This window comes from Neodiprion lecontei, chromosome 1 (assembly GCF_021901455.1).
Source record: "Neodiprion lecontei isolate iyNeoLeco1 chromosome 1, iyNeoLeco1.1, whole genome shotgun sequence".
Taxonomy (NCBI): domain Eukaryota; kingdom Metazoa; phylum Arthropoda; class Insecta; order Hymenoptera; family Diprionidae; genus Neodiprion; species Neodiprion lecontei.
This window is the reverse complement of record NC_060260.1, coordinates 12,373,127-12,401,018: the sequence shown is the minus strand read 5'-3', so window position 1 is coordinate 12,401,018 and position 27,892 is coordinate 12,373,127. Positions and strand designations below refer to the sequence as shown.

At 36.9% G+C, this 27,892-nt stretch overlaps 1 protein-coding gene and 1 long non-coding RNA gene across 6 annotated transcripts; one reads left to right on the top strand and one right to left on the bottom strand.

Annotated features, from left to right (window-relative positions):
• Positions 1-584: 584 nt before the first annotated feature.
• On the bottom strand, positions 585-27,892 carry LOC107218454 (REPTOR-binding partner). Of its 5 annotated transcripts, none has more exons than XM_015656333.2 (4): positions 27,699-27,892; positions 9,488-9,581; positions 2,335-2,534; positions 585-1,258 (listed from the first exon to the last, which is right to left on the bottom strand). In XM_015656333.2, the coding sequence occupies exons 1-4, from the start codon at positions 27,735-27,737 to the stop codon at positions 1,154-1,156; spliced, it is 438 nt and encodes a 145-aa protein (XP_015511819.1). In that variant the 5' UTR covers positions 27,738-27,892; the 3' UTR covers positions 585-1,153. The 5 variants fall into 5 exon arrangements, with proteins under 5 accessions (XP_015511819.1, XP_015511821.1, XP_015511822.1 ...); XM_015656335.2 differs by having other exon boundaries at positions 2,335-2,531; positions 27,699-27,891; XM_015656336.2 differs by having other exon boundaries at positions 2,335-2,456; positions 27,699-27,891.
• Positions 26,824-27,597, top strand: LOC124294149. The gene is made up of 2 exons (XR_006904037.1): positions 26,824-26,972; positions 27,291-27,597. It is a non-coding gene; the product is annotated as an uncharacterized LOC124294149 (long non-coding RNA).

Sequence of the window (27,892 nt, the reverse complement as noted above, 5' to 3'; positions counted from 1 at the left end):
AAACAGCGAAGTACCTACCGAGTATTGTCTTGAAAACGAAGTCGCTGAAAATTCCTGCCTACGAGTTTCCTGTATCGCGGATTCCATTCAACATGTCCGCATATATCATGAAACATTTTGCGCAATATAATTTTGGAATAAAATAAAATAATGAAAGTACCAAAGTCACCCTGATTCAATTGATCATTTACACCAGAACTGGTTTTCTCATTTACACACTTGTAAATGTTGTGACCTGTTTACAATAATTTTTTTCTACGTAAGGTCAATAGAGGTTGCGAAAAGGTTTTAAAATCCCAGCGAGAACTTGTTATAAACAGACTTACTTTATACGTTATTCGTGTACGATTCCGGTCAGAACTTTTCAAACAAATGTGTGACACGGATGATCCACGACAACTTCAAGTGATGTTTCTGCGATCTTTGGTGATTCTTTATCATTGTACAAACCTTGATAGAATCTCATCATATACTGCTGGACGAATACGAAGAAAATTGGTTTTTTCGAAAATAGAGGTTTTTTGCAATGATTGGCTTCGGAGAGGAGCGGAAGTCGAGTGGTTAGGGTTGAAAATAGTAGATGCTTGAGTTTGTTCGACATATATTACATGTATAATAATACACAAATACAGTAATGTTCGACGCGCGAACTCATCTCAATTTGCAACATTGATAAACCTCGTAACTGTCAACATATAAAAAATAGATGATAATCGATATTCAAGAAACTGGGATTTCTGACTAACAGTTACAATCTAGCTAACAATGGTAATTCGTTCATGTCTAAGCTTATAAAACTTACAGGAGATAAAGATAAAAAAAAAAAATCACACTACAAGCAATCGATCCCTGGTAAATTGGTAGGCTGAACGATATGTAAAATGCTTTATAAAAAGATGATTTAGCAAGATTTTAACGTTTTTAAATAAAATTTATATTCTGAAAGGCGACATATTCTAAGGCTAGACATTAAAGGTGTGTTCAAGATTTCACGGCTCAGAAATTTCTCCTTTAATGCCAGAGGACGCTGTGTCCGAGAGTCTATAATCTTTGATTCTTCAACTGAGGCAAAAAATCTGCCGAACGATCGGAATAAGAAGAATATTTTTTGGTGAACTTTAATCAGGGATGCATTATCAGATTTATCAGACTATCAGTTATTGTTCTTCTCTTGTTTAAGGGCTCCAACCTCTTCAAGCATCGCCTGCAATCCTTCCGGGATTCGTCCTGCATCCAACTCCAACCCCCACTGTTGATACTGAAACAATAAGACACATTAATCTCCAACATAATCTCGGAAGTTGCTGATTGTTACGGTCTGAAGCTGTGACGTTTGAATTGCGATTCGTGAGTTACGTCACGTCACGTGATTTCCAGAAAACCAGAAAAGTAATTTTCGTATGAATTAGAAAAGAAAAATTGCGTGCCAAATTCAGACGGAGCTCTGTCTTCGAAAGTAGATTTGAATACACCAGGCTGAAAGTTTACTTTCTAAAACTTTGAAAGACTCGTCGATTCTCATCTACTTAAATGATCCTAATTAAAATTGTCAACGACCGATGGGAGAAGCTGCCAGCTACCAACAAAAATACGTTCTTCCCTCTAACAAGACGTCGAGAACTTAGATTCTGGTGATTCAAACATGAAGTGAAAATATTTTTCAACAAGAAAACAGTAAACTGATATAGATAGGGTAAATGTACTGGTATTCAGCCATTTGTTCAATTTTTTTTTTTTTTGTCTTATGTCCTGTTACAATTATGTGGGCACTTTCATAACCATGAAATTAGTCGATGAACCAAAAAATTTCCCACTTTATTCATACTCATTACCTTTTTGAGGTATGCAATGGTATATCTAATTGTGAATATGCAAATTTCTTTTATTAAAGATGAAGAGTCGTCCACATTTGTTGTTAATAATAAAATGATGCAAATTGCAAACAGAATTAAATAGTTTTCAGGCGTTTCGATGCCAGGTTTTAAAATGGTAAGTATCACTGACGTTCGTTTTCTTCATCAATTTATTTTCCATAAAAATTTGGTCTTCGTCAAATCTGATCTAATGATTCGTAATTCAGATCTAAGAAATAGAAATTAGATCTCTTCGTATTAATTTCCCCGTGATACGAGCTACTGCAAATTATTTCGAGACGCTAAAAACTACAGAGATTCACGGCGCCTGCGTGGTTCAACATGTCAAGGACAGTTGTTGTCATTTCTACAATCCCGTGAGGCAATCTTGACCTAAAACCTTGCGCCATTCAGGCTGAAAGAAGCGGCGAACCCATTTTCTCGTATTCTCGTTCCTGGGTTGTCGGTTTGAAAGACGTACCGTGTCAAGTTCCTTGCGGAGCGCAAGCACAGCCTTCTCTCTGTCGGTAACCAATTCTTCGAGGTACTGGTACCTGAGCTTCTTCCTGGCGCGACATTCGCGCGCGCTTTGCCTGCTGCGTTCTGCAACACGCAACGTTGCGTTCGAATTAAAATCGGGAGCTCCGATGGCGGCCCGCTTGTAGTAGCTTCGAGAACCTGCTGTGCAGACAACGAGAAAGCGAAGGGGATGGTTAGCGGGATCCACAGCCCATAGGTACACACACACACAAGACCCACCCCACGGAAATTACACATCGCGTATTGTGATACACAGAGTTTGTCTAATGACGCAAGGACGTGTGCACCGAAAGGGAGAATTTGGTGGTAAAAGGGCGCGAAAAATTTTGTCTTTTTTTTCGTCATTTCCCGGCATTCGCTACAAAGGCCGTCACAACGCGTATCTACGCTAAGATTAGCCGGAAAAAATGAAATGTACGCCCTTCCAACACCAAAATACATCTTTGTCACATATACACTTAGCAACAAAATTAACGGCGCATTCCTCTCACTCGGCGAAATAATACCGATTTTCAAACTGCTGTAACTCGATGAAAAATTGTCGAAAAAAATCATTTAGGGAGGTATTTTGAAGGTTGAAACTTCATCTTCAAGATGGTTTTTGAAAATTCTTCCTACGGTCATTTTTTACCTCGTGGCGTAGGTTTGAGTGTCGGGTTGCGATAAGCCAGAATTAAAACAAGTTTTTCAACGTTCTCTACGGGGCGTTCAAGAAATCGCAGAACACTTTCCAGACGACCATTTTGTAGCCTGAAATCTCCTCTTCAAAATGGTTCCTGGACATTTGGCGCGTGATTTTTATTCGATAACTTATTCAACTTTTAGTGACGCAATGTCAATAAGAGCAGGATCGACGATTGAGACGAAAAAAAATTGTGCGACTGATGTCCAGCAACCATTTCGAAGAGGAGATTTCAAGCTACAAAATGGTCGTCTGGAAAGTGTTCTGCGATTTCTTGAACGCCCCGTAGAGAACGTTGAAAAACTTGTTTTAATTCTAGCGTTTCGCAACCCGGCACTCAAACCTACGCCACGAGGTAAAAAATGACTGTAGGAAGAATTTTCAAAAACCATCTTGAAGATGAAGTTTCAACTTTCAAAATGCCTCCCAAAATGATTTTTTTCGACAATTTTTCATTGAGTTACAGCAGTTTGAAAATCGGTATTATTTCGCCGAGTGAGAGGAATGCGCCGTTAATTTTGTTGCTAAGTGTATAAATGGTGTAAGCTCGCAACCGTAATTACTGTATTTTTTTTTTTTTTTTTGAAGATTTATTGATTTCGAGAAGAATGTTTCAAATTTTCTACTTTCTCAAAATATTAATCAAACCTAACTGTTTAGGGTCCTATCCCAATAAACACCGAATGGTGGAATATACGTCGAAATCTTACGGAATACGTATAGTAATTAGTCGAATTTCCGCCACTTATACGTATTTTTATACGAAATACGTACGTTTGTTAATAGTAACTCAACATTCTGACCTGCTAATAAACGTATTAATCATTCATCCGTTCAACGAAACTCAGTTCGACATAGAGTATCTAACGTTTACTATTTCTACTTATACCAATTTTATACTGAGTTTTCGTACAAAACTCGTGTTTCATACCATTCGGTGTTTATTGGGATGTAGACACATGCGACCTTGCACCATTAGCGAACGTGATTATTTTTTATGAAGTTGGTGATGAAACGGCGTAACCGACAATACTTACAACCATTTTCCGTTGATCGATCATGCGACCAATGAAGATCTATTTTCCAATTTCAATGTTTTTGAATGTGGGCTCACGTTTTTTACGCAAACTCGTGAAGGAGAAAATACGCCTTTTCACCTTTACGTTTGGCAAAAGGTCGTATAATGGCGCATACGTTCCTGTACCATTAAACACGCGATATAGTTCAGGCGTCACCTGCAGTACAGGTTGTACTAGAGTTTCATCGTCCTGTTAATCATACACCGAATGCATACCTCGTCTCTCAAGTCTCTTGGGGTACAAAGCACAAGGGAATGATCAGTGATGAGAGATGAGTCAAAAGTAAACGCGGATAAATCATTCAACTCTCTATATCATGAATATCATTTTTTTACCATGATGAAAATCTTATTTTCGAATACGAATCTAACTTTGGCCGAAACAAAAATTAACCTTTCAATCGCGCCCCTAATTTTGCACATTACGGACACACTTTAATTTTTCATATCTAAAGGCCGAATAGTTTTTCAGCGAAATACCTACTACATGGAAAATAAAATATTCTTCAATACCCTCATTTGTGATCCAAATAAAAAAAAAAGAGAATACAGATATTTTTTTTTGATTTTCAGAACGCATTGTTACATCAGGATATCACTTTTTTGGAGCTGGGGTGAATTTCACCCTGTGTGACCGTTATGAAATGCTACTGAAGCGTGACCCATTAGGGTTAAGGAAAGTCGCGTTGTTTTTGCTTTGCTTTTCAATGATAAATTGTATATTTTTGAGGCAGCTGTCAGATCTTCAACACCAGAATGTGACGAGTAGCCCATAAAATGTCGACATTGAACTGATAACTAAACCTGTGATTTCCTACTTTGAGATGAAAACTTTCGCGATCCTACGGCACTATTGCAAAAAGTAGGTTTTAGTACGAACGGTTAACTTGGCAACTCGACCGTCCTCGAGTCCAATTTTGCAAAGTCGAGGCTGCCGAAGGCTGAATAAGTTGCTCGTGTCAATTGGCAGAAGATTCGGATTGGTTCAATTTTCAGTGGAACATCATTCTGGGCGGTGGAGTAAAGTGGGAAATTCCTCTGACACGTCTCTTGAAGTTTTAGCAAAAGTTAAAATTAAAGTCGCAAGTTGCGGATACGATGTTTGGAACAAAAGCAGGCTGCTAGGTAAGTCAGTTGGTTGGAAGGTAAGAAATATATATCGCATTCCGCAAAGCTGTAGCAATAAATCTAAAGGGAGGAAAAAAAAGTTTGTGCTGCATGTACGCATTTCGGTCATTAGTAACGCGAAGCGAGAAGCACGACCCCGGCCTCCGGAAAAGGGCAGAACAAAAAGGAAAAAGCATTCGCGTGTGGCACCAATTGTACGAAAAAACATTCTATGATACCCAGAACAGTCTGAGGTATGCTATACTGAACAAAAAAATAATTTTATCTACGACAAAGAAATAATAATAACTTAATTAAACGTATCAGTTAACAAATTGCGCGACTATTCTTTTAACTATAACCATGTTTGTGAGAAAATACTACGATAATTGTTTTAGTCCTTCCGGATTGGCAAAAAATATGGATGCGTATAACCTGCAATTTTTACAGCAAAGTTATTCTGCATCACGATGAAGCAAGAAAAAATTCTAACGCTTTTAAAGTTGAAGTTAGAGTCAAGATGGAAGTTGTAAGGTGAGATTCGTTCCTTGGAAGAAAATCAGGATAGTATATGGGTGAGTTGCTCGGTTGGTATAACCTATATGAAATATATATGTGTGTATGTATATACCTAGTCTTGTAAAGCTATAACAATAAATTCAGTGGTAGGAAAAAAGTTTGTACTGCATGTACGCCTTTCGGTCATTAGTAACGCGAAGCGAAAGCACGACCTGAGCTTCGGAAAAAAGGGCAAGGATGAAAAGCAAACAGCATTCGCGCGTGGCGGCAATTCTATGGAAAAAAAATACTATACTCAGAGTAGAAGGAATCACATTTTGTAGTTGAACGAACTGTATTTAAAATGAAGAAAATATATAATTTCGTTTACTGCAATGTTGAAAAGTTGTTTTATTAAAGAAGTGTGTAGTGGGGAAATATGTTTATGATTGCCATGATTATTTCACACAGTCGTACAGCTGCTATAGTTGGCAGTACGATTCCTCTACGAATGAAACTAGGAACCTGATGGGGCGTTTTACAGTTGTATGTTTTAATGTTGTTTCATATAACAACGCGATCTGTAATAAAGTCCAAACAGTTAAAAAGATGTAAAAAACACAACACAATTCTAGTGGTGAAATAACTGCGACGTTAACTTTTGGAACAAAGTTGAACAAACCTAGAACAATTTTGAACAATATTCAAAACATTAATTTCAGGAAAGTAGGCGGTTGACTTCATATTTAATTAGTGAGATGTAGAAGACTAAATAAATATTTTTACTTGTATGAAAAGATTGTGAAAATCCACGGTATTGAAGTTAGTGACGTTAACGTGATAAAGCATCGAAACAAAACTCGTTCATTTACTATTTTGAAAATATTATGAGTACCTTTTCTTTTAATTATGTATTACCGATTTTCAAACAATCCTGAGGCTGGGAAGTAACTTTTTTTTTTTTTTCTTCAATATGCATCGTTATATCAAAGTTACGAACTTCAACCTCGTGAAAATCCCCAGTTTTATTCTACCCCCGCTTGTGATTATACAAACTCTCTAAGAATGAGAACATTTCACAAATTATTGTGGGTAAATGACCTCCTGGCAATGTAGAGGGTGTTCTCACTTCTGGCTTTCACTACAGTGGGGAAAGAGTTCGACAGATTGCCTTGTCAAAACACCGGAAGGAACAGCACAAAAGTATAAATATTCATTGCGCGAGTGAAATTAATGCAGTAGAAATAGAAACGGAATGAAAATTGTAAAATTGCAGATTTTAGACCATAAGGATAATTACAAATCGGCACCACGGTTTGCTTCTTCAGAGGAATTCATGTTCAGCCACGCGGCCGAACTTCAAAGCTTCTAACTCTGCCGACAGAATTTAGCCATTAGCACGGGTAATCCTCTGTGAAAAGTACTAATTAATGCAAAAGTAAGTTAAAGACTATGCAGCAGCGATGGAGTCGCTTACGTTAAGGGTAAGGCGAATTGTTACGCGAATCCTGACTATTGCCAACGAGTTTGTTCACCTAATCCTCTTGAAATTTCATGCGGAAGTACATTATTTAGGATTACAACTGAAGCGGGTCAATAAACTTCGTGTGCGTTAGTCGAATTTTCGAAATAATAATTGGACAAGCTATTTTTGTACATCAACACTGCGATCTTTGATTCGTCATTTGACATTCAAATCATCGATTTCGTTTGAAATGTTCTTTTATCCGGAGCAATTTTTTTGAACTGAGTATCTTATTTGAAATTATTACACAACTTCAGATACCGGGTACATAACTTAGGATATGCTAATTAATATTCTGCTCTACCTAATCAGATATGTAACTATCGTTGTGGTGGTCGATATATGTGGTTATACATTTGAGCGTCCAGTTCTATACAGTGATTTACTAAAATCGTCGGTTCCCGTTTTACCTAGTAACGAAATAATATGCCGAACAAATTTTAGATACTTAAGATCTAAAGCTGTTTGAACAAAGTACGGCAAACAAAGTTAGTTTCGATAGAATTTTGAATTTTTGTTTCTAGAGACCACGAATTGTAACGATATGTCAAAACAAGTAACTCATTTTTTTTTTAACCATAAAAGCGATATTCTTCTTGACAGTAAAGTGATGAAAGATGTTGTAAATATTTCAGTCTTCACAAACTGAAATCGCGAAAGTTATGAAATCTGCCCCCGATACGATACGAATCTTGTTTCACGGTAATAAAACCGCCCTTTCATATAAACTGACAAATATCCTTTTGGTTGTTGATTTTGAGAGGACGGGGTATCATCCGACATATCTTTTTACAGCGGATTGAAATTGTAGGATAATTTTATGAGCGGTGATTTTGACCTTTGGAATGGATTGATGACAGTGTGGAAAAAGGAAAAGGTTTGGAGACGCGAAGAAGTAAATTTATAACGAAAATCCCAGCGATAATGGCAAAAACGATGCATTGTGAGATCTCAAAGAAAGTTACGGGGTCGTTCTCTGTACAATAACTGCTACAAGGTGAGAGAATTCTAATTCACCGTATTTCATTATCAAGTACCCATAGGCCTGTATTTTTAATTTAGCATGGAATTTAGGTGTAGGCATTTAAAGAACATGAAAAATGTCAGCTTTCCCGTTGACAGATTATTATGATACAAGTTCTACTGCATGCATTTCTAATTATTCTCGGACTTGATCTTCGGTGAAGTTTAGTAAACACGCTATTGTCAAATGAATGTATGATCCTGATTAAATATTTCCTCACTTGTCTGAAAATACTGAGATTTTAGTATCTTTCTGATCGAAGCAACTGAACTTGTACAGTTTTTCTTTCCTCTATTTTTTGTACCAACTTTAAATTCCCCGAACATCCGTTTTGGATATCCGGGTCTGGCGTAGTTTTCACACAAATGTTATTGCAGATATAAATAATCTGCAAAGTGAAAGCTATACAAACCGAATGAAATTGATTTATCTAATGAGTAATCGATTCAGAGGTATTTTTTTGTTTTTTCGGTTGAACTTCTCACCTTTTTTTCTACTCTCAAAGCACTATCGACTAGGAAGAGCTGTTAACTCGGGGTAAACTTCAATGTAAAGCCGAGCTCAGCTCTTGCGGTGGAGTTTCAAAGTTTAAAGCTTCGGCGCGCAGGATTACACCAAGATTTTCTTGTTTTGCGGAACGTGCTCTTCAGCATAATCAAATGATTATTATTCTTTTATTCATTCAGATTTTAAAGTCTGTTGAAAATAAATTATCAGACACGGTGTACGAATAGTCAAGTTGAAGATACAATGGATCGAGGGATAACATACGTATATATATATTCAAAAAAGATAATGCTTCCTCGGCGGATTATGAATTATTTCAGAAAATTATCATTTCGTATATTTTAAACGAGCGATAATTAAACAGTTTGCTTCAAGTGTTCAAGATCAAAAACTCTCACTTTGCAGGTGCGTTAATTAATTCAAATTTTATTGAATTATACAAACAAAAAAAAAAATAAGACACTATGTTGAAACAGGACCATATTTCAAATGACGGAGCTATAATTTGAAAGCCCATCGTTGCATATGCGTTTAATCGAAGTTCATATTATTTAAATTAGAATACTTCCGTAAATAATGCTAAATCATCCACAAGCAGTTTAATAAATATTGAATCGGGTCGAAAATCGGTAATAAAAATGAGGCGTTCACAAGCAAAAGAGGATCCACGCACCGAGCTTCGCCTTCATATCTCCCTTGTCGGACGCCTTCCGGCCAGGCTTGCGTCCCCGCTTTCCGCCCTCTTTCCGATCGCCACGGGATCCGTCCTGAAATAATACGTAAAAATACATGGGATGAGTAAACTGTGTGACCAGTTTTTTGAGTCTGAACTCCGATATCTAATATCGGAGTTGTGTGATACGAAAGGTATAGATTTGGAAGAATTGAAAAATTCGTATCATCTATTCATTTTTTCGTGATTGCTGAAGTATCTTTTAAAAGGTTCCTATAATTTTAAAATTATAATACGGGATGCGGTTGAATGTTTCCATAATTGAGTAAACGACGAATTCAAAATCCGTAGAGAGGTAAATTAGATCAACGAACACGAAGGATTTTGCTTAATGAACGGAAAAGCGCGGGAAGAACTTTGGGAAATGAAATTCTTTAGGGCACCATAAGACTAGAAGGTGATTATTATGGTCATCGTGGAAACAATATCAATACTGCCCTTATTCCTGCAAATCAGTAAGAATTTCGATTGTAAACATTTGGTCAATTTCGCAACTGTAGTTGCGAAGTAAGACATGTTCAGGACATGAAATACAGATCAACAGTGTCGTCGATTCTCGTGGGGATGAATTAATATTATATGGGTGCATTAGAAGCTTGGATTCAGGTACGTGAGTCACAAAGAGTATAAAATCGTACGACAATATTTTCTGGTCTCGTATATCGCGTAAGCCGAAAGGATACGCAGAGCCTGCGGAGACCCTTAAGTGAAACATATGAGCTTGGTGTTATCTCTTGACTCCTGAGTAAGTATTCTTCATACATATATGTATGGATACGGAAACAAAGAAAGGTTTTCGAGCATTCAGGTTTCGAAGGCTCTCCTCAAGCGAAGGAGTTTCCGGTTCACGCTGTTCAAGTAATACTCCGCACGCAAAATATCCCACTTGAACAGTTCTGAACTAATTTTGAAATTTATTTCGATAAGTTCACAGTTCGTCGATTGGTATATCAATCTTTACGTTGCGCACCTCGAAAAGTTATACATCGCTGGTATCATCAAGTGTACTGGAAAAGTTTATCTGAATTCATTATTCAATTCAAGTCGCTCTACCTCTGTTGTAAAAGTTCATCACAGAGATTTTGGCAACTATAGTTTATCTAAAAGAAAGAGTCTTCCAGATAAGCAAAGACTTGGATTTGACCAGCTGAAAATTTCAGAAATTCACAAAACCAAGGAAACATCTTAAACAAATAACCAATTTATGTTACGATAAATTGATAAGACTTTTCGTAACGAACTGAATAAATATATAACCGTACTAAAATAAAGTGGAAGATAAAAATTCGGGAGACTACACCTTCCATCGCAAACACCGGTGTCACGCCGGGGTCGCTGGAGACCCCGCATCAAAAATGAACTTTGGGTAAAGTAAACAGGCCGGGGCTAAAAATAATAATTGTGTAAAAATGTATTTCCTACAAGAATTCGAATTTTCCCAAGCCAAGGACCTTGAGAAAATTAGCGACACGAACTCGGATGTACAGAAATGAATTATTCAAATGGTAATTAACAAGACTAATAAAATTAAATACAGAAGTTGAAGGAACATCGGAAAGAAACAATCGTTGCAGCGATCGCTCGGATGATTGCAAAATCGAGGGTGGAATAATGGCACAGTTTTTGCCAGGTGTAACACGGTGAATACAGAAGCGCGAGAATAAGCAAAGGGTTCTAATCTGGTCCTGCAAGGTGAAGGCAAAGACGAACGGGGTACGGTCTGGCAATTAGGGCGTCACTGATTAGTTCCCGGTGTCCGGAACAGACGTCGACAGCGGATTACTTTTCCTCCGTAAAATATCCCCCGGTCCATTACCAGATTGTCAATCTTCTGCCAAGTGTATAACAACAGCATGTCTCACCCTATTAGTTATCGTAATGCGAAACGAAGCTCCAAAATTGCTGTAGTTACTTCGATCCGACCCCGACATTTTTGCTGCAGATATCAACGCCATGCCCAGAAATCATTCGAGCACTTGCTGTTAGACTTCCGCAGGATCCGCAGTTCGTTATATTGCGCTTCATTGCTGGTTCAATGGCAATTTTTCACCTATGCACATATCCTCGATGGATATATCGATCGCAGCCAACGAGAAAATACGCAGGCTAGTAAATCTGAAACGCCAAGTCCCAAAAGTGCACTCGAATCAATGAGTACAAAAGAAGAAGGGGACTGGATGGGGTGAAACTCTTGCACACACAGGTACGTTTAGATATCGGTGAAACTTTCGCGAAGATTTCCCTGACGCGAATTTCGCTTCCCCGAGCCATCTACCACATTCAACTTTCTGTAACCTTGTAAAGGTTTTAGGTAATATTCGTGATTACTGAACGTCGGTATAAATTTTCCTGAATAGACTGAGCACGGATTGTGAGTAGATTTAATGTTACGATTGTTCGTTTTGCGCAAAGGGTGCAAAAAATTTATGCCTCTGCACGGCACGTGATAGTAAACTCGAGTAGCACCCACTGGAGGTGTTGAAATTTTTCTTTGATCTTGTGCTTGGATATCAAGCACACGGAGGGAAAGGAATTCTTGAACAAACAAAAGGGATTTTGCTGGAGTCTATTCGCTTCAATTTAGTATCCCTAATTTTTTTCCAAATACGATGATTTCAATTCAACAATTCCAATATAGTTAGTTTGTCGCCAGACATATCACAAGTGAAGAAAGCATGGTTTCAAGTCATCGCAATTGATATTAACGACAAATAAACCAAAACTATTGACGCATATTCAATTTATACTTCTATCCTGTAACATCAAGTTTTCGGGTTTCACCCGTTAAATGTCGCGTAAATCCGGCAAAATTTTGAGTCACCAGAATTTTGAATGATACAATTCGAAGAATACGTTTGTGAGTTTGATCAACTTTAATGTTCAGTCAATGCAAAAGATTTTTGTAAGAACAAATTTCATTACCTGCTTCGACCACTAAACTTTTTGACTCAACGAAACACGAATTAAAAGAAGCTCAATTTATTTTGCTACAACAGTTTCATATTTTTAAAAGAAAACGATCGAGGTGCATTCAATCCAATTTTTAGTCATTTCAGTCACACATTTTCTTGATACAATATTCACATTACGTCAAAACACTCACGCCGTGGTATCCTGAATAAATTAATAGTCAGCATGATCATTCAAAGATCTGACTCAATTCAGTATTAAATTCTCGCAAGTATTTCATTAAATTGAGTAAATATTGCGTTCGCCAGATTTGTCTACAGCATTTAGTCGAATCAATCGAATACCACTTGACTCAAATAATCCTTCTCCTCCGTACGTATGAAAATATAGGCAAGACCATATTCGTAGCAGAAAATCGTTGTCCGAAATCCACTTCCATTTATCGGTTGTTGAACACTTGACCGAAATCGAGCAAATGAGAGCCAGTTGTGGGGGCTTCAGGTGAATCGACTGCATTAGTCGCAATCCGCGTATTCACCGACCCATAAATAAGCCTGTACATAGTAGTAGAATATTTTTTTCCAACAGCCGTATTATCCGTAAATATTGCAACAATACAGGGTGAAGCTCAGCTTTGAGAAACGTTAAAATTTACAAAAGGCCTTCGGGGCATGTACTCGTTGAACGACTGCCGCGGCCGCTTTTATATCCCCGAGAATCTAAGGTTAACTTTTTTTTTTTAAACGTTATATGATCCAAGATGTAATCTGGAAAGATTGCACGCCTATAGATGTTCTCACCCGGCGGGTCGGTTATAAATGTGCAGGTGCCTTCACCTCACGGTGACAAAGTACAAGTTTTCATCCTGCTTCAGTTGCGCTCGTGTTTACCTTCTGCAACGTCTCAGACTCAATCCTATCTGATATTAAAATCTCTTCAAAATCTTTATCTTCCCACTTCGCGTTGCGGTTATACTCTTCGAGACCCTGCTATATTTCTATCACGAATCTGTACCCACACAGCTGTAGAACGTTAGGTAGCGTACCTGTGTTGCCGATGCTACACTGCAGCAAAAGCGAAAGGGGAAACAGATAGATTGCCAAACTCTTTTCCAATCTTTGGTCCCCAGGCACAGCTGACGGAGATCAAGAAGTCGTTACTCCAAAAAAAACAAAAAAAAAAAAAACAGTATAAGATCTCAGGTTTCGCGACGCGAACCTGGTGCCGCGATGAAAGACACGATCGACGGCGTCACATTAGGGGTAATTTATAAACAAGCGTGGAGAGGGAGCGGAAGAATGTACGAGAAGAATATGAATGGTGGAAATTGACCGAAAACGAAGAAGGAAGCTTCGAATTTGGGTTGAGAAAAGGTAACGATCGTTACTTTTATTGAAGAAAATTTGGTATGATAATTTTCTCGGGCAATGCCCGGTCGATGGGAACAGTTTCGACTCGACTGACTTTCCAAGGACCCGTTCCACGCGTTGGACAGTATCCTGAGGCCAAACCGAAGGTCCTGAAATATGCAAAGTCACCCTAAATATTTCAAGAGATGTAAAAAATGTCTCTTCTTCCACTATGGGGGCCCGCCAGTGCCCCATTTTCGGTTTACGGTTATCTATTAGTTTCCTCGTGGTTCACGTTCAAGGTTTTCGAAGAGGAATACACGCCTCACTTACCAAGCACCACGAGCACCACCAACTACGTAAGCTATTCAGAAACTTGAAAAATTCGTCGGCTGTACCCTAAGGATCCACTTACCCGACAGCAGTACTGATTGGCCCTCGGAAATTTTCATCTTCAAATGGAATATACGTAGAAGTAGGTATTTTAATGACGGTTAAAGAATGCTTATACTCTTTTCGTGTACAGGGTGGGAAAAAATTATTAATCGCCGTTTTACCAGATGATTCTTCAGATCGTGAAAGATATTCCCCCGTAAAATTGATCTCGATTTTGATTATCAAGGTCAAATGGGATTAAAAAATTTTACACATTGAGAGGAACAAGAGTCGTCTCTGAGGAACCATGGATCACAAGCAACTAGTTCATATATAAAACTGTGTTTGTACACATGAAAAGTCGATAAATTTAGCAAAAAATTACAAACCGACGTTCCACCTAATTGTGTAAATTATTTAGTGCATTCTCGTAACCTCTGGTCAATGAGACATGACATACCTGGTGAAAAAGCGTCTTTAAAACTGACAGAAAACGAGGTAACGAACATGATGATCATCGGAACCATGTGCTTCTTTCATGAAAGTCTGTGCCTTCTTCGTATCGCCGAGTAGGAAATAATTTTCAAAGTTACTTCTCATATTTTTGATTTCAAAATTGAACGCCGTAAAATAAACTTGTTGCAAAAAAGGACGCTACTTTCCAATTAAGTCGTGACGAATGTATTTGATAGTAATCTTCTGCAAGTCCTTCTCTACAAAATTCAGATTTATTACACGGTAAGAAGGAAACGAACCTTTAGTGTAAAAATTAGAATCGCACTTTCTTCCGATGGAAACCACAGCAAAAAGTTTTTCGTAAAAAAAATGAATCTTTTAAAAATATAAATCCCCGTTAAAAACTGATATGCTTTCAAGAAACTCAGAATTTCTTACATAGAAAACATTTTTCCTACACCTTTGCTTTTTCAAAAGTCAACCGTGTATGAAAAATAATTTGAAAAAAAAATGGAACAGTTGTGCACAGAATTGAATGGTTTTTTTTTTTGTAGGCCGAATGAGTTAAGACAGTAAATTTTACAAATCATTACCTAGTGTCACGTAGCACAAGATATATGAAAATAATAAATAAATCAAATTTTCTTGTCATTTTAAACAAAATCAATTAATACACGCAATGAGAAAACAAAAATCAGATTTAATCACCCCAGACAAGCACAAACCAATTTTCATAATCCGCGAGCCGATATCAGATTAAGAAGTTTAATCCTGATGAATTGACATTGCTAAAACTTTGTTTCATAAAATCATATCGAAATTGAATCTGGATTTTTCAACATTCCGTTAGCAGCGTAAGCCATGATTAAAATTGAGGGGGTTAGTATGAAAAGGGTACAAGTGACAGGTTTGAAAAATCTGAACTAAGCAGGGTTTCGTACACTTGAAACTGCCTTACGGCAGATAAACAATCGTTTGTGTCGGACGAACTTGTCGGTATTAAATTTTTAACCAGTTGTAAAACTGTAATGACGAAAAACATTCGTGTAAAAAAAGGTACAAGTGCAAGGCATTGCGAGTATAGTTCGATATATTAATCTAATGAACACAATATTGGGAATGAAATAGTATGACATTCCAATATATAAAATTGCTTCGAACCTTGCGGGAAATTTCGAAAGGATTAATAATTTCGAACGCCAATATTACAAATTAAGAAAACATGCACTTACACCCTTATTGCACCAATACACCGAATTGTTCATTTTCAGTAACGGCTGAAAATTTTTTACTCAACGGAAGACTTATCATCATATGCAGGAAGAATTGCATTCACGAGGATTATGCAAGAGAAGCGACTGGGAATATCCGGTAATTCTCCAATGTACCCGTAGTAAAAGTAGAGTGAAAAATTGGATGAAACGAAAAACGAGAATGAGAGAGAAAGACAGCGAGAAAAGGAAAGAGATAAAGTGTGATAGAAAGAGAGCAACGAAAAAGTGGAGAAGGAAATTATATGCTACGTTAAGTTTTAAGCTTAAGGCAATTAAAATAATATTCTGTAATGGAATCACGTCCTCCGTAGTCAGAATAAGGACAAGAAGGACGTACGTACACCTGTGCGAGTAATTGTGTATGTAACAAAATATTATACACGTACAATCCAAGTCGGGTATAACGGAAGATACCAACGTTCGAGCACGTAGACCTTATAACGGTGAAAAAAATTTCGCTGCATTTAATATTGAGCTAACTAACCGGGTCAGGTAAAGCCTTTAATAATGAAAATTCACTGAGTGAAATTTCTTTTATATCGTTAAATTAAATAGCTCGACAGGATAAAAGATACGAGGGTTGATTTAAACGAGCCTGATTAAAAAATATTCTCGGAAACCGCTCGGGATGAGCCACATTTTTTTAAGAGACTCTGTGTACATGTATTTGGAAAGTTCATTTTTTGTTTTTTTTTTCGCAAATCCAAGTTTCGAGATGCTTCGTTGTTTGACAGCGTGAAAATAAATCAAATCTGAACGAGTGTACGTAGGATTTTTCACATCATTAACCTACGATAAGTGTGAATTATTGTCACGCAAATTGTAAAGCTATGACAACTTGTCTGATATTGTCAATCGGATTTTCTATAACATATGCTAAACTTTGAAGAAGCTTGAAGACGGCTGCAATTGGTTTTGTTGTTATTATTGTCATTGCTATCACTATTTTTATTATTATTGTTGCACAAGTTCGCTGAAGACGATGACAAGATCTTGGAAAACCTCACGTTAATAAATTTCAATAAGAAGAAGTTGATGCGTATTTTTCATGAATTTCAGGGAGTTCGTTTGTAAGCAAATTAAATTCAAATGTCATCATTTTTTTACGTCGGAATTCCTTCCCCAACAAGAACACACGCGCAATGTCTTAGAATTATCATAACTACAACGTTTCCTTAATTTTAAAAAATTTTTCCATGCTTTTATTATTTTTAATATACCTGTTGTGATTTATTAAGGTAGGACTCTGGTGAAATTTCGTTAATATCGAGTTTTTCGTTTTTAAAATGACTAAAAAAGATTAGATCAAAAATTCCTTCCAGAAAAATTTGGATTATGGTAGTAAGTATCCTGAAAAAAAAAAAATCTTCTGTAATGAAAGTTCCTTGCGTATAAACTTTCTTCGCAGAAGATTGAAATTTTTTGCACGAATTAAACAAAATTTTTCACGGAAATGAATCATTCTGCGTTATTTTGGCTATCGTATTCCTTCAAATATCTGTGTAATAGATTTTTATTTGAGTCCACCTTTATCTCTCGAACAAAGGCAAATGCATTATTTGAATCATGATTGTAGGTAATGTTTGATTCTTACACAACTTTCGTCAATTAAAAACGCAAACGTATGATCAGATCATCAAGTCTACCGTTCATTAGTCATGCAATCATGTATGGATCCGTGTCATTATTTTTTCAATACGTTACAATTATAAACTAAGTCATTTTTCAATGCTGACTTCAATGATATTGCATTTCAGGCAGGATGTATATAGTAACATACAATATTAAATTTACATCAGGTTATTTTTTCACTGAACTTGACAGAAAGATATAAAAATGTATTTGTAGAACTACACCGTACATTTTCAAAACCAACAGTGGCTGCATCTTCAAATTAGATTCGTCAGAAAATGTGCAAAACTTTGGCACTTTTTCTGAGACGTATTAAATCACAGTTTTCACTTTCGAATGGAAAAGCGTTACAAACCCACAAAGGCCACGTTAGCAACGGACTGACAAGTCAAATGTCATACTGTACATAAACGTTAAATATCACGGTTGCTTTTCCACAGTGTTTGATAGTGATAAACAAATTTACGCAGAAAATACAAAAAGTTGTACATCGATTTTCGTGAGTAACATGATCAACCCTCAAAATGTTAAAGTGCTTCAACAAACATTGCGCGATTAGACACGGATAATCAGTCAGTTCAAAGAAATTTTTAACACTGAAATACTATTAAAAAAAAAAAAACATGTAATTGTTCGAATCACGTGCATCTTAAAATCTTTCTTTTATTGTCAATTGCTAACTGATTCGATGACGTCGTTCAAGTACCATAAGTTGTCTAGAAAGTAACTCAATATCGTCATTCATCATAAAACTCGCTGTAGACTCCTCCATAGATTGAAATGCATGTAAATCTACAACAAAACTGTGTGTGAGATTAGAATGGAAAAGATTAATAACACATGTAGCCATTTTTGTACTCCCAGATGAGTCTTGAATTCTACGATAATTTGGTACTCTAGGAACTATCTTAAAATCGATATTTTTTACAGTAATCAAACTCATGTTGTCTGACTCACGACTCAATATCTTATTCTTCGCCATCAGTCCCAAAAACGCCGCTGACTGAATTATCAAGAATATCCTCTGCGTATATTATTTCAAACGGAAACGGTGAGATCCGATTTTTTCCGACGAGTTTTACAGGGGAATATTCGGTTTAAAAAAAAGTCGACCCTTGCAATACGTTATACTCAATTGATTGAGCAGAGCGAAAAAATCGAGAAAGGTTACGAAAAATGGCATCGTTTAGTTTGATTTGATACGGAGTGCTTTATATTTTGATGAAACCGGGTTTACAGTAAAATACATTCTGCCAGGCAATACAATAAAAAAGTATAATAATTCCTGCAGTTGGTCGAACAGTTGGCACATGTACCTTTTTCTTATCGACAGTATTTGTTACCGGTACAGAATACCAACAAAAACTCGATACGCAGGTTGGCAAAGCAGGAATCAAACGTAACGACAGGATTAAATGTGGATGAAAAAATGTACCGGGTACAAAATACGTCAAATCTATGGCCCCTAATAAAATTCACTCAACTTTAGAGTTTGATCATAAAATATCAAACTCTGGTCTTAAAACAGTCAACTCCTGTGCATTGGTATGGTAGATAATTGTTTTATCGTCGGCGTCCGTAGAGTTACTCGGATTATAATCGTCACGCCAACGTTTGGTCTTTTATAATCACCCTCTCGAAAGTTGAGTGAATTTTATTAGGGGCCATCAAAATACAAGTTGCTTTGTGGTCTGATCGGAAAGTGACATTTGTATTTGCTGCTTAAAATCTGCAACAAAGTATCGGAGACATTTCCGAGATTCCGAAATATTTATGCGTGTTTCTGTTTTTTTTTTATGTGAAAACAGTTTGAAAAAGTTATCCTACAGGTAACGAATCGAGATTTATGGGAGCGAGACGTACATTTTACGATACGAAATCCACAGCCATACGATATATGTGAAAATATTCCCTCACGGTTTGGCATTGCTGGTACCATATTATACATATGCACGTGTATTATACGAATTCTGTTGAAGCTGCTCTATGGAAATAGTAGGTAGCAGATAGCTTGGGAATCCTGGGAGACCACTAGGCTGCAAATTGCTTTCGCACATACGAAGCGTAGCGCATAATTGACCCACGAGGAACAAACTCACAGTGTCGGTGAGAAATTGTCGCTCAGGTCAAAAGCGTTCTAACTTCAACACTCAGACTTGACTGGAAAATTTTTTAGAGCAATTATTTTTAACGTAAAATTTCATCTGAAACTACGTTTTTCTGTACTCGTTGATTGGGACTGATTGATTATCAAAAATTTCTAAAGATCACCAGTAATCAATTGATGAAACATTTTTTTAAAGATGACTCACTTCAAATTAAATATTGCCATGACGTAAAATGTTTATTTTGACTCACAAACTCTCATCGTAAACATTGACGGTAAATTTTCGAATGGAAATACAAGATTTGAGATTGACAAAATTAAACCATTCGTGATTTCGATGGTCTTTCGTTGAAAATAGAACTAGCCAAAAATACTAAAATTTACACCCCGTCGATACAGGGCGCATTTTTCTTGTTTTAATATTCATTTTTGAATTGGGGTTTTCTGAAATGAAACTGACTATTGCACGGAGAATTTTCAAATATTACAGTTGAATTTATTTTCGATAATCCCAATTGTAATCGCGCGCACTCAATTCGAACAAAAATAACAAAAAAGTGATGTGTGAAATGAAAATTGAAACATACATGTTTTTCGACGTAATTTTACTCCTGTGATGCACTTTTTAGTGAATATGATCCAACTTGGCTAGACAAAGTTGAAATTAAAAATGTCAAGAGTAAATTTGACTTTGGTTTATTTGGAAATTCTGGATGCTAAATTTACGCTCATTTCAGAACATCCTAATAAAAAAAAATTAATACCAAGTCAAGAAAAATTTGTTCGGTATTGATTCAGGTGTAAAAATTTTCGATTTAAAAATAAAAAAAGTTCATAATAAAAGACGGTGTATTTTGGGAATCCGCAATTTTGTTCAATTTTGAAAACATACCGTCATTGTTTGCGGTAGTTCAAATTTTTCATAAACTCAGAGTAAAAATGAACATTTTATATCCAGGGAATTTGTAACTCAAAGCCGTCGTCGTTATGAAGAAAATCATCACAAGCCGATAACTGGTAATACTTCGAAATCAACGATAATTTATTATCCAGAATATATATAGGTACAAAAAAAAAATAAAAAATGCTTTGGAATATAGTTTTGCTTTGATAAAATAAAGAGAAAGAATTTTTAAGGCAAATTTAAAACTCGAAATTCGGCCAGATATAATCGTGTAATGTCATGTAGTACACGGCGGATTCCACAGGGAACTGCAAGACCGGCAAAGTTTCAAACTGTTTCTGCGAAAGCTCAGAGAAGGTATCACATAATTTAATCAATGTAGTTCGTCACTCTGGACTAAAGCAAGGAACGAATATACCAAGAGCTATATCGCGCAAGCTGAGGAAATTAAACACGATCGAATTATCGGTATTTCGTCATTCGTGAAACATTTTTGAGCATTTCATCTTTCGATCGTGTGAGATGTAAACAGACTAAAAGTACCCTAGCCGTCAAATCATCGAACAAAGTAAACAACGTATGAAGAAATATCATAAAATATAATGAAAAATGTGTGCACAAGATTTAAAAACGCAACTATAAATGTCGTTCAAGTTAAATTTGTCGATAATGTGACATGTTCTGAAACGGACACTTCCTAAATATGTACATACGTATCTATCGTTTACAATTTTTCTCAAGCGAACACAGCGTTCATTATTATCGTGTACACTATTCAAACTTTACTGCACTTGTACAGGGTATTTGTTACAAAGGAAAAATCAAAATAAACTAAAAAATTTCCAAGCTGTATTGCAGATACCCTGAACGGCGACATGAAATGGATGAATCTTATTATTGAAAATTAAAGAGTTAAATATTCAAAAAATGTGTTCAAGTTAGCAGCGAAAAAATTGAATTATTTTGCATCGTATGGTGCGGGGGTGTCAGTTATAGAATTATTGCCTAGGCCTACACATCACTGAAACGAAAAAACCATATAAATCGTTATCCTACAATTGTTGGTAATTTGCGTTTGCCAATAACTCGACCATTGATTTTACGCAAAATGTTTGTCATGGGCAAAACACGTGATTCGCAAAATCTCGCAAAATTACAGCTTAGACTAACCATGGAACCCTCTTAAAAAACCGTTGGAGTTCGGATCGATCCTTAACTATGCACAATTCTACGGAAAATTTCGACAATGGGTTCTTGATTACATTGCATCTCTTACACGTTATAACGATTATTGTAATGATGAAATGCGTTGCAAACGAGTTGGAAAGTTTTCTCTTCAATATCCTCGCTTTTGGTTCATCAAGGATTGTAGATATATCAAAAAAATCATTATCATCCACAGGAAGGTTTAACCGTGTTTTCGCTTATCTTTTGCCAATCACAATGCGTATATGTTTTATAAAATTGTCCAATTCTTATGGGAACAATCATACTTTTATATCGTCCAAAAATTAACGCATTGGCCGTGTGTGACGGAGATTCCGAATTACCAAGTGCCGCATCTCACTACATCAACCGAATAATAAAATATTGAGCCATTGATGTTGAAAAATACACTGCGGACGAAATTTCGATAATTAATTCGTTTGAGAACAAAATTCATAGTCAACCACGATCAGGTAGGTAGACCAATTTGTATTGCACTGCATGTTATAAATTCAAAATAGGGTTGACAAATCCCGTACATTTGTCAACGTCCGATTGTGATTTTTAATTATTTCCTGCGAATTTTACTGTTCGTACTCTATAAATTCAAAACTGACCTCATCAAGAGAAAATCTGGCTTCCTATAAGTAGACCGAAAAATCAATACGGAGTTGTACAAAGAAAGAATTGGAAAGAATAACGCATTAAAAATGATAATAATCATGTTAACGAACACCCGGCTCATAGCAGACACACGTTTATCCGGTATTTGCGTAGGTTATTCACCATTGATAGTGAAGACGAAGTTAGTCACGTTACTCCAACAATGCATGTTTGGCAAAAATCGTAACTTCGCGCCTTGAGATCGTCCGAAATTTGGTAAGCCATTATAAACAAATTACACTCATAATTTTGAAAGCTAACTTCTTGAAGGTCATTCAGAAATTACACGGCAATGATTTTTTCTTCATGTTTCGTTATCTTAACGTTACTGACTTCAACGCTGTCCATACACGTACATGTATGGATAATGTAGGTATACTAGCACCTAACTCAAGCTGTACACACGTAAAGTGCCGCACATAGCTCAGCTACGTTACGGAACGTGACCGGCTACGATAACAACAAACATAACGAATAGTAAAATAAGCGGTGCATGTACTTGTAATATGTTATACATCATTATACAATACTCGACAAGTATAATTTTATCCGTAGTGAAAATAAGATTTGCTTTTTGGTATGCAACGGTAGGAAGTGAAGTATAAAATGTTTTTTTCACATTCAATGGTTTGAAAAACGTTAACGGTAAATAAAAAATAACTGAGGGCTGTGATTCGAGAAACCGAATGCTTATTGCACGTTGGACGTAATACGAAAACTGTAAACCTACAAACATGTCGCAGTTGTTATCAAAACGGTTGATGAGATAAGAAAATCAATGTCAACCGACCGACAAATTTCTTTTGGTAACCATCCCAAATTAAAGCTGAGGTGGTTGTACAAAAAGAGGCCACACTATGGGGAAATTTTACTCGTAAAATAACTAAAGTCATTACGCATTTAAGATAAACGTACGGAAAATGAATTTGTTGAATTTACCAAATATAGCAAGGGAATTTTCTTTTTTTTTTTTTCTTGATTCTAAAAAATGTCATTTGATCCAGGAAAAAGGGGTTCTGTTCATCAAGTGAAGCCACATTCATTCAAATGAAAAAAAAAATTTATTCCATTCGATCACCGTTCTTGTTATAACTCCAATAAAAATTTGTTTAGAGAAATACGAAAGAAATTCAGTACTTTGTTATTACCTATATGGAGTACTCGACAAGTGTTATTATTTACTCAATATCGTTGTGCGCTCTTCTTTCTACCACCTGGATGAACCTATTATGCAACGAAAAACTGCATACCGACATCTATCGCGTCCGCTGTCGGTGCTGCGTTGAACGAGCGATTATAGAATAAATTTTAAATCAGGTCAGGGACGTCGCGGTGGGGCGGATTTAAGCAGCGCGTAGATACCGTAAACGGATTTGTCCAAGCCAGTGCGTCTCACGATCTACGCAGAGAGCAGGGGATTTAGCCTGCTAAGGAATAACACAAACCATAAATGAAACTCGTCTCCGACCCAGTTTTAGGCCGAGTCAGAGACTCGCAAACGTCGAGAGGCAATTGCCCGCGGATTTATCGCTCGCAAAGTGAAAGAAAAGCAAAGAAGAAAAAAGCAAAAAGAAAAGCTCTGAGGAGGGCGAGGGTTATTGACAGCGTCAGTTAAGGGGCCGGTGCCCTCGAGATGGGCGCTGCACGATCGCAGGAGCGTAACGATTCGGTTGAGAATCGAAGCCACCCTCGGGGGCGCCCGTCACCCTCAGGGTTACCCCCTGCTGCATCACGAACGCCGCCGCTCTAAGTTACGAGTTGTGCGGTAAAAAGAAAAGACTTACCAATGCTCCGCGTCGTACCGAGGCTCGCCAACTGCGCAGTTGAAACGAAAGGCTAGAGCGAGAACCACCGTTGACGGAAGCCGGCAGAAACGGTTGCGACCGTCGCGCGCTCTAACGTCGAAATGCGCGCGTGTAGACACGCGTGTTCACGCAATAACCGCCGTGCCACGACGCCGCCCGCGAGGAAAGCGGGAAGCGATTCGAACGGCGTTCGAATTTTCTACCGAATCCAGGGAAACTAACCGACGCGGCGCTCGATAATCTGCTTTATCTTGTAACGATTCCTGCTATTCTTTTTCGAATGTATTTTACGTGTGCAAGCGCAGATGCATTTTGGCAGCCGGGCAACGGCTGCTCTGGAAAAACTTGTCGCTTTGATTAGCCCCGTTCACTTTAAAGTTACAATATTAGCATAGAATGTCTTTATTTGAGTAAAGAAACACTGTTTGGACGATATTGAGATGTTTTGAACGTGTTTCTGATATTGAGTTTGTTTTTTCTTTTCTCTCTTCGTAATTTTTGTTTTCCTCGCAAAGCGAGAATAATTCTAAAAAATGTTACCCCCGATTTCATATGCTTGACGGTTATTTAATAGACGGTGTAATTTCGAGAAAATCGTAAAAAACGAATATCGAGGTTGTACACTATGGTGTATAAGAATTAATGGGTTAAACTATGTGAAGAACCTTTTTTGGGTGTTTTCAAATAAACCCGCTAAAATTTACTTTTATGCTAATTTAGGGGAATACAAATTTTTCAGGATTTATAGTTTTTTCGCAACGATGTTAAATCAAAATAGTAAAGCGAGGTAGTAGACACTAATTTTTTGGTCAATAGTATATTGTTAAAAAGGGTGAAATCACCCGTTTTGTCCCCTTTTAAATGATCTAGTAGTCATCATAGATAAAAGACGTTTATAAACCTCTTATGTCTTTAAAAAGAATAAGGTTGCTGCGTCAACCGACATTATTGTAAAAAGCAGTCAATCTCTAGACTTTAAAAAGAGAACTTCGTGTCCAAATACATCTATTTTCTTTCTAAAATATTCCTTGTTCGTGAGACTTCTTTGGCTCGGCGTTCGCTTAAATCGCACAGAGAACTCTTTGGCTCGGCGTTCGCTTAAATCGCACAGAGAACTCTTTGATTCTCTTAGTCCTTTCTTAATTTTCCCCGTTGTTACAATATTAATCGCATTCATATTAAATTGAAAAAAATTACCCAAGAATTATTTTCAAGTCTGATTTTTAACTAATCAATCAATAAGGTTGTCTATTTATTTGAAAATAATTAATTTTTATCAATCTCATCAACACTTTCGTGATTGAACTGCGCATTTATGAGACAAAGATTCCGATAATTGTTCTAATGTCGGAGCATTAATTCAAATTTGATCGCATTCAGTAAATTTGCTAACAATTCATAACAGATAGAAACATTTTAATTAGATTAACAATAATTTGGACTGCGTTGAGGCGTATTTCAAAAAGAATTCTTCGAAGGATATTTTTAATTTAAAAATTGACTAACATTTGAGATTGGAAAACGTTTATTATCAGACAAAATTCATTATTACCAACACATTTTTACTCAAAAACGATTAGATATAAAAAAAATATTCATTTGTAGTAGTTCGCCAAGTTTGATGCAATCATATTTATTAACTTTATACTTCCTTCTCTTTCAATACACATCGAACGTGACTATAATTCATGACACAATGAAGCTAACGTACTGTTACTGAATACTGAAAATTCGAGAAATCGAACTTCTAAATTACCATAAAATTTATTTTTAAAAGTATCACCATAGTACCCAATTCACACTGACATATAGCGTCGTATCCTGTTCTTTGGCTACGCGCGTCACGTACAAAATTGCGTTGCAGTTGCATGCATTTGAGCAAGATGAATGCATCAAAATCGATAGACCTGCATGACATACATAATGTACGGACACGAGCTGTTCGGCAGATTATCAGTGACTATCGGCAATCTCTACGAGGCCTATATTGAGTCGTCTCCATTATTGTTTCATTCTATTTTACGCAGTTTTATTCATAGCCACATTCATCGAGTACGATACTGAAAATTCGTGTTCTGATTTCATTATAAACTGTACCTTCAGATTTTGAAAAATCTAAAACTACATGTGGGTTTCAATCCTTTTTATGAAATGAGAAAATAAACCCAAAATTCCTATCGACATAAAAAATCATATGATGGTAAATAGAATGTAATAATTATCAACACTTCTTGATGTCAGAAGTCAACGATCCCATTATTCCAACACTATTTTAAAGCTGACCGCCTTTCTACAAAAATGTTATACGCAGATAAAGAAACCCGAGTCTTATCTGTTCTCGTTCTATAATTAGAATAGTAACATGCGTCTATGGGTAGAACGAAATAATATTTAGTTTCAAATGGTTTGAATTAATATTTTCAGTTCATACAATACCGTGCACTCGAATCACTCGTTCGTCTATTACTTTAGCTCTGAGTTTCAAGAGGAGCTGAAATATTTAATTGCAAGTTAGATCTAACGGAACTCATAAACAATGTAATTTGTCATCAATCAGAGTAAACCTGTTGTTGTGCGAATGAAGGAATCGTCAGAATGTTCGGCATTCTGACGGTCATAACATATAATTCCTGTACAACACGCTCATAGCTATCGATTCGGTATTTTACGCCTGTATCTGTCACGAACTTGACAAATAATAACTTGGAAAGGAATGAAGCGCCGCGAGCATCATCGTCCGATGAGTAAGTAATGAGCATACCAAACCACGTGACACTCTCACCTAAAATCACGTTGAAGTTAGCAACGGTACCGTAACGATTCGTGCGGAGGAAAAACCGATACCTCGCAATTTCAAACTGTTTGAAATTCAGTAAACCGTAATAAAACGAAATCTACTCGTATCTTGCAATTCTATTTCTTTCAAAATCATAGAAAGAACAAGAAAACAGTCATTTTTTTCTCCACGTTTCGCTACGACAAAGTTACTAACTTATACAGAATACAGAAATAACGAAGCGGTCCGCCAGCGACAACTATCGGCAAAAATGTAAATTTTATAGTTTGGCAAGTGGACGACAGGTGCTAGAATGCGCAAGGAGGAAGGGGCGGGAGAGAGGGAGGAGGGAGCCAGACGGATCTATGGAGCCAACCGACGAAAAACATCACCCCCCTGCATTTTCCCTCCGCCGCGCGTCACCCCTTACCTGACGTACGAAGTGACAGACACACGCCCTTTGTCTACACCGATTTGCTCGATACGAAAATACAGAAAAATAAGTTTGCGCGAGTTCGATTAACCTGTTTTTTAAGAAACGAATTGTACCGAAGGACAACTGTCGTCATTGATTAAATTAGGAGTTATTTTTGTTCCGGTTTGTGGTCTTTTTTTTTCTCCTGCTGATTTTTCGCAACTTTTTGCAATACATGCTGACCTGCTGTCAGCACGATGTTTAACTCTAACTACTCACCAACTCGTTTTCGACGGTGCACATACGTTCAACTTCCATTTTTCAAATCGCAGGTCCAAAAGTATTAGTTATTTGTCGCAAGATAAAACTTTATCACTTTTTGTCAACAGCCTATTGCTCTGGTTCCTTCAGACACTGGAGAGACAACGTGTGTATGTTTACAAACACCGCAAGGTCATGCAGCTGGTTCTCGG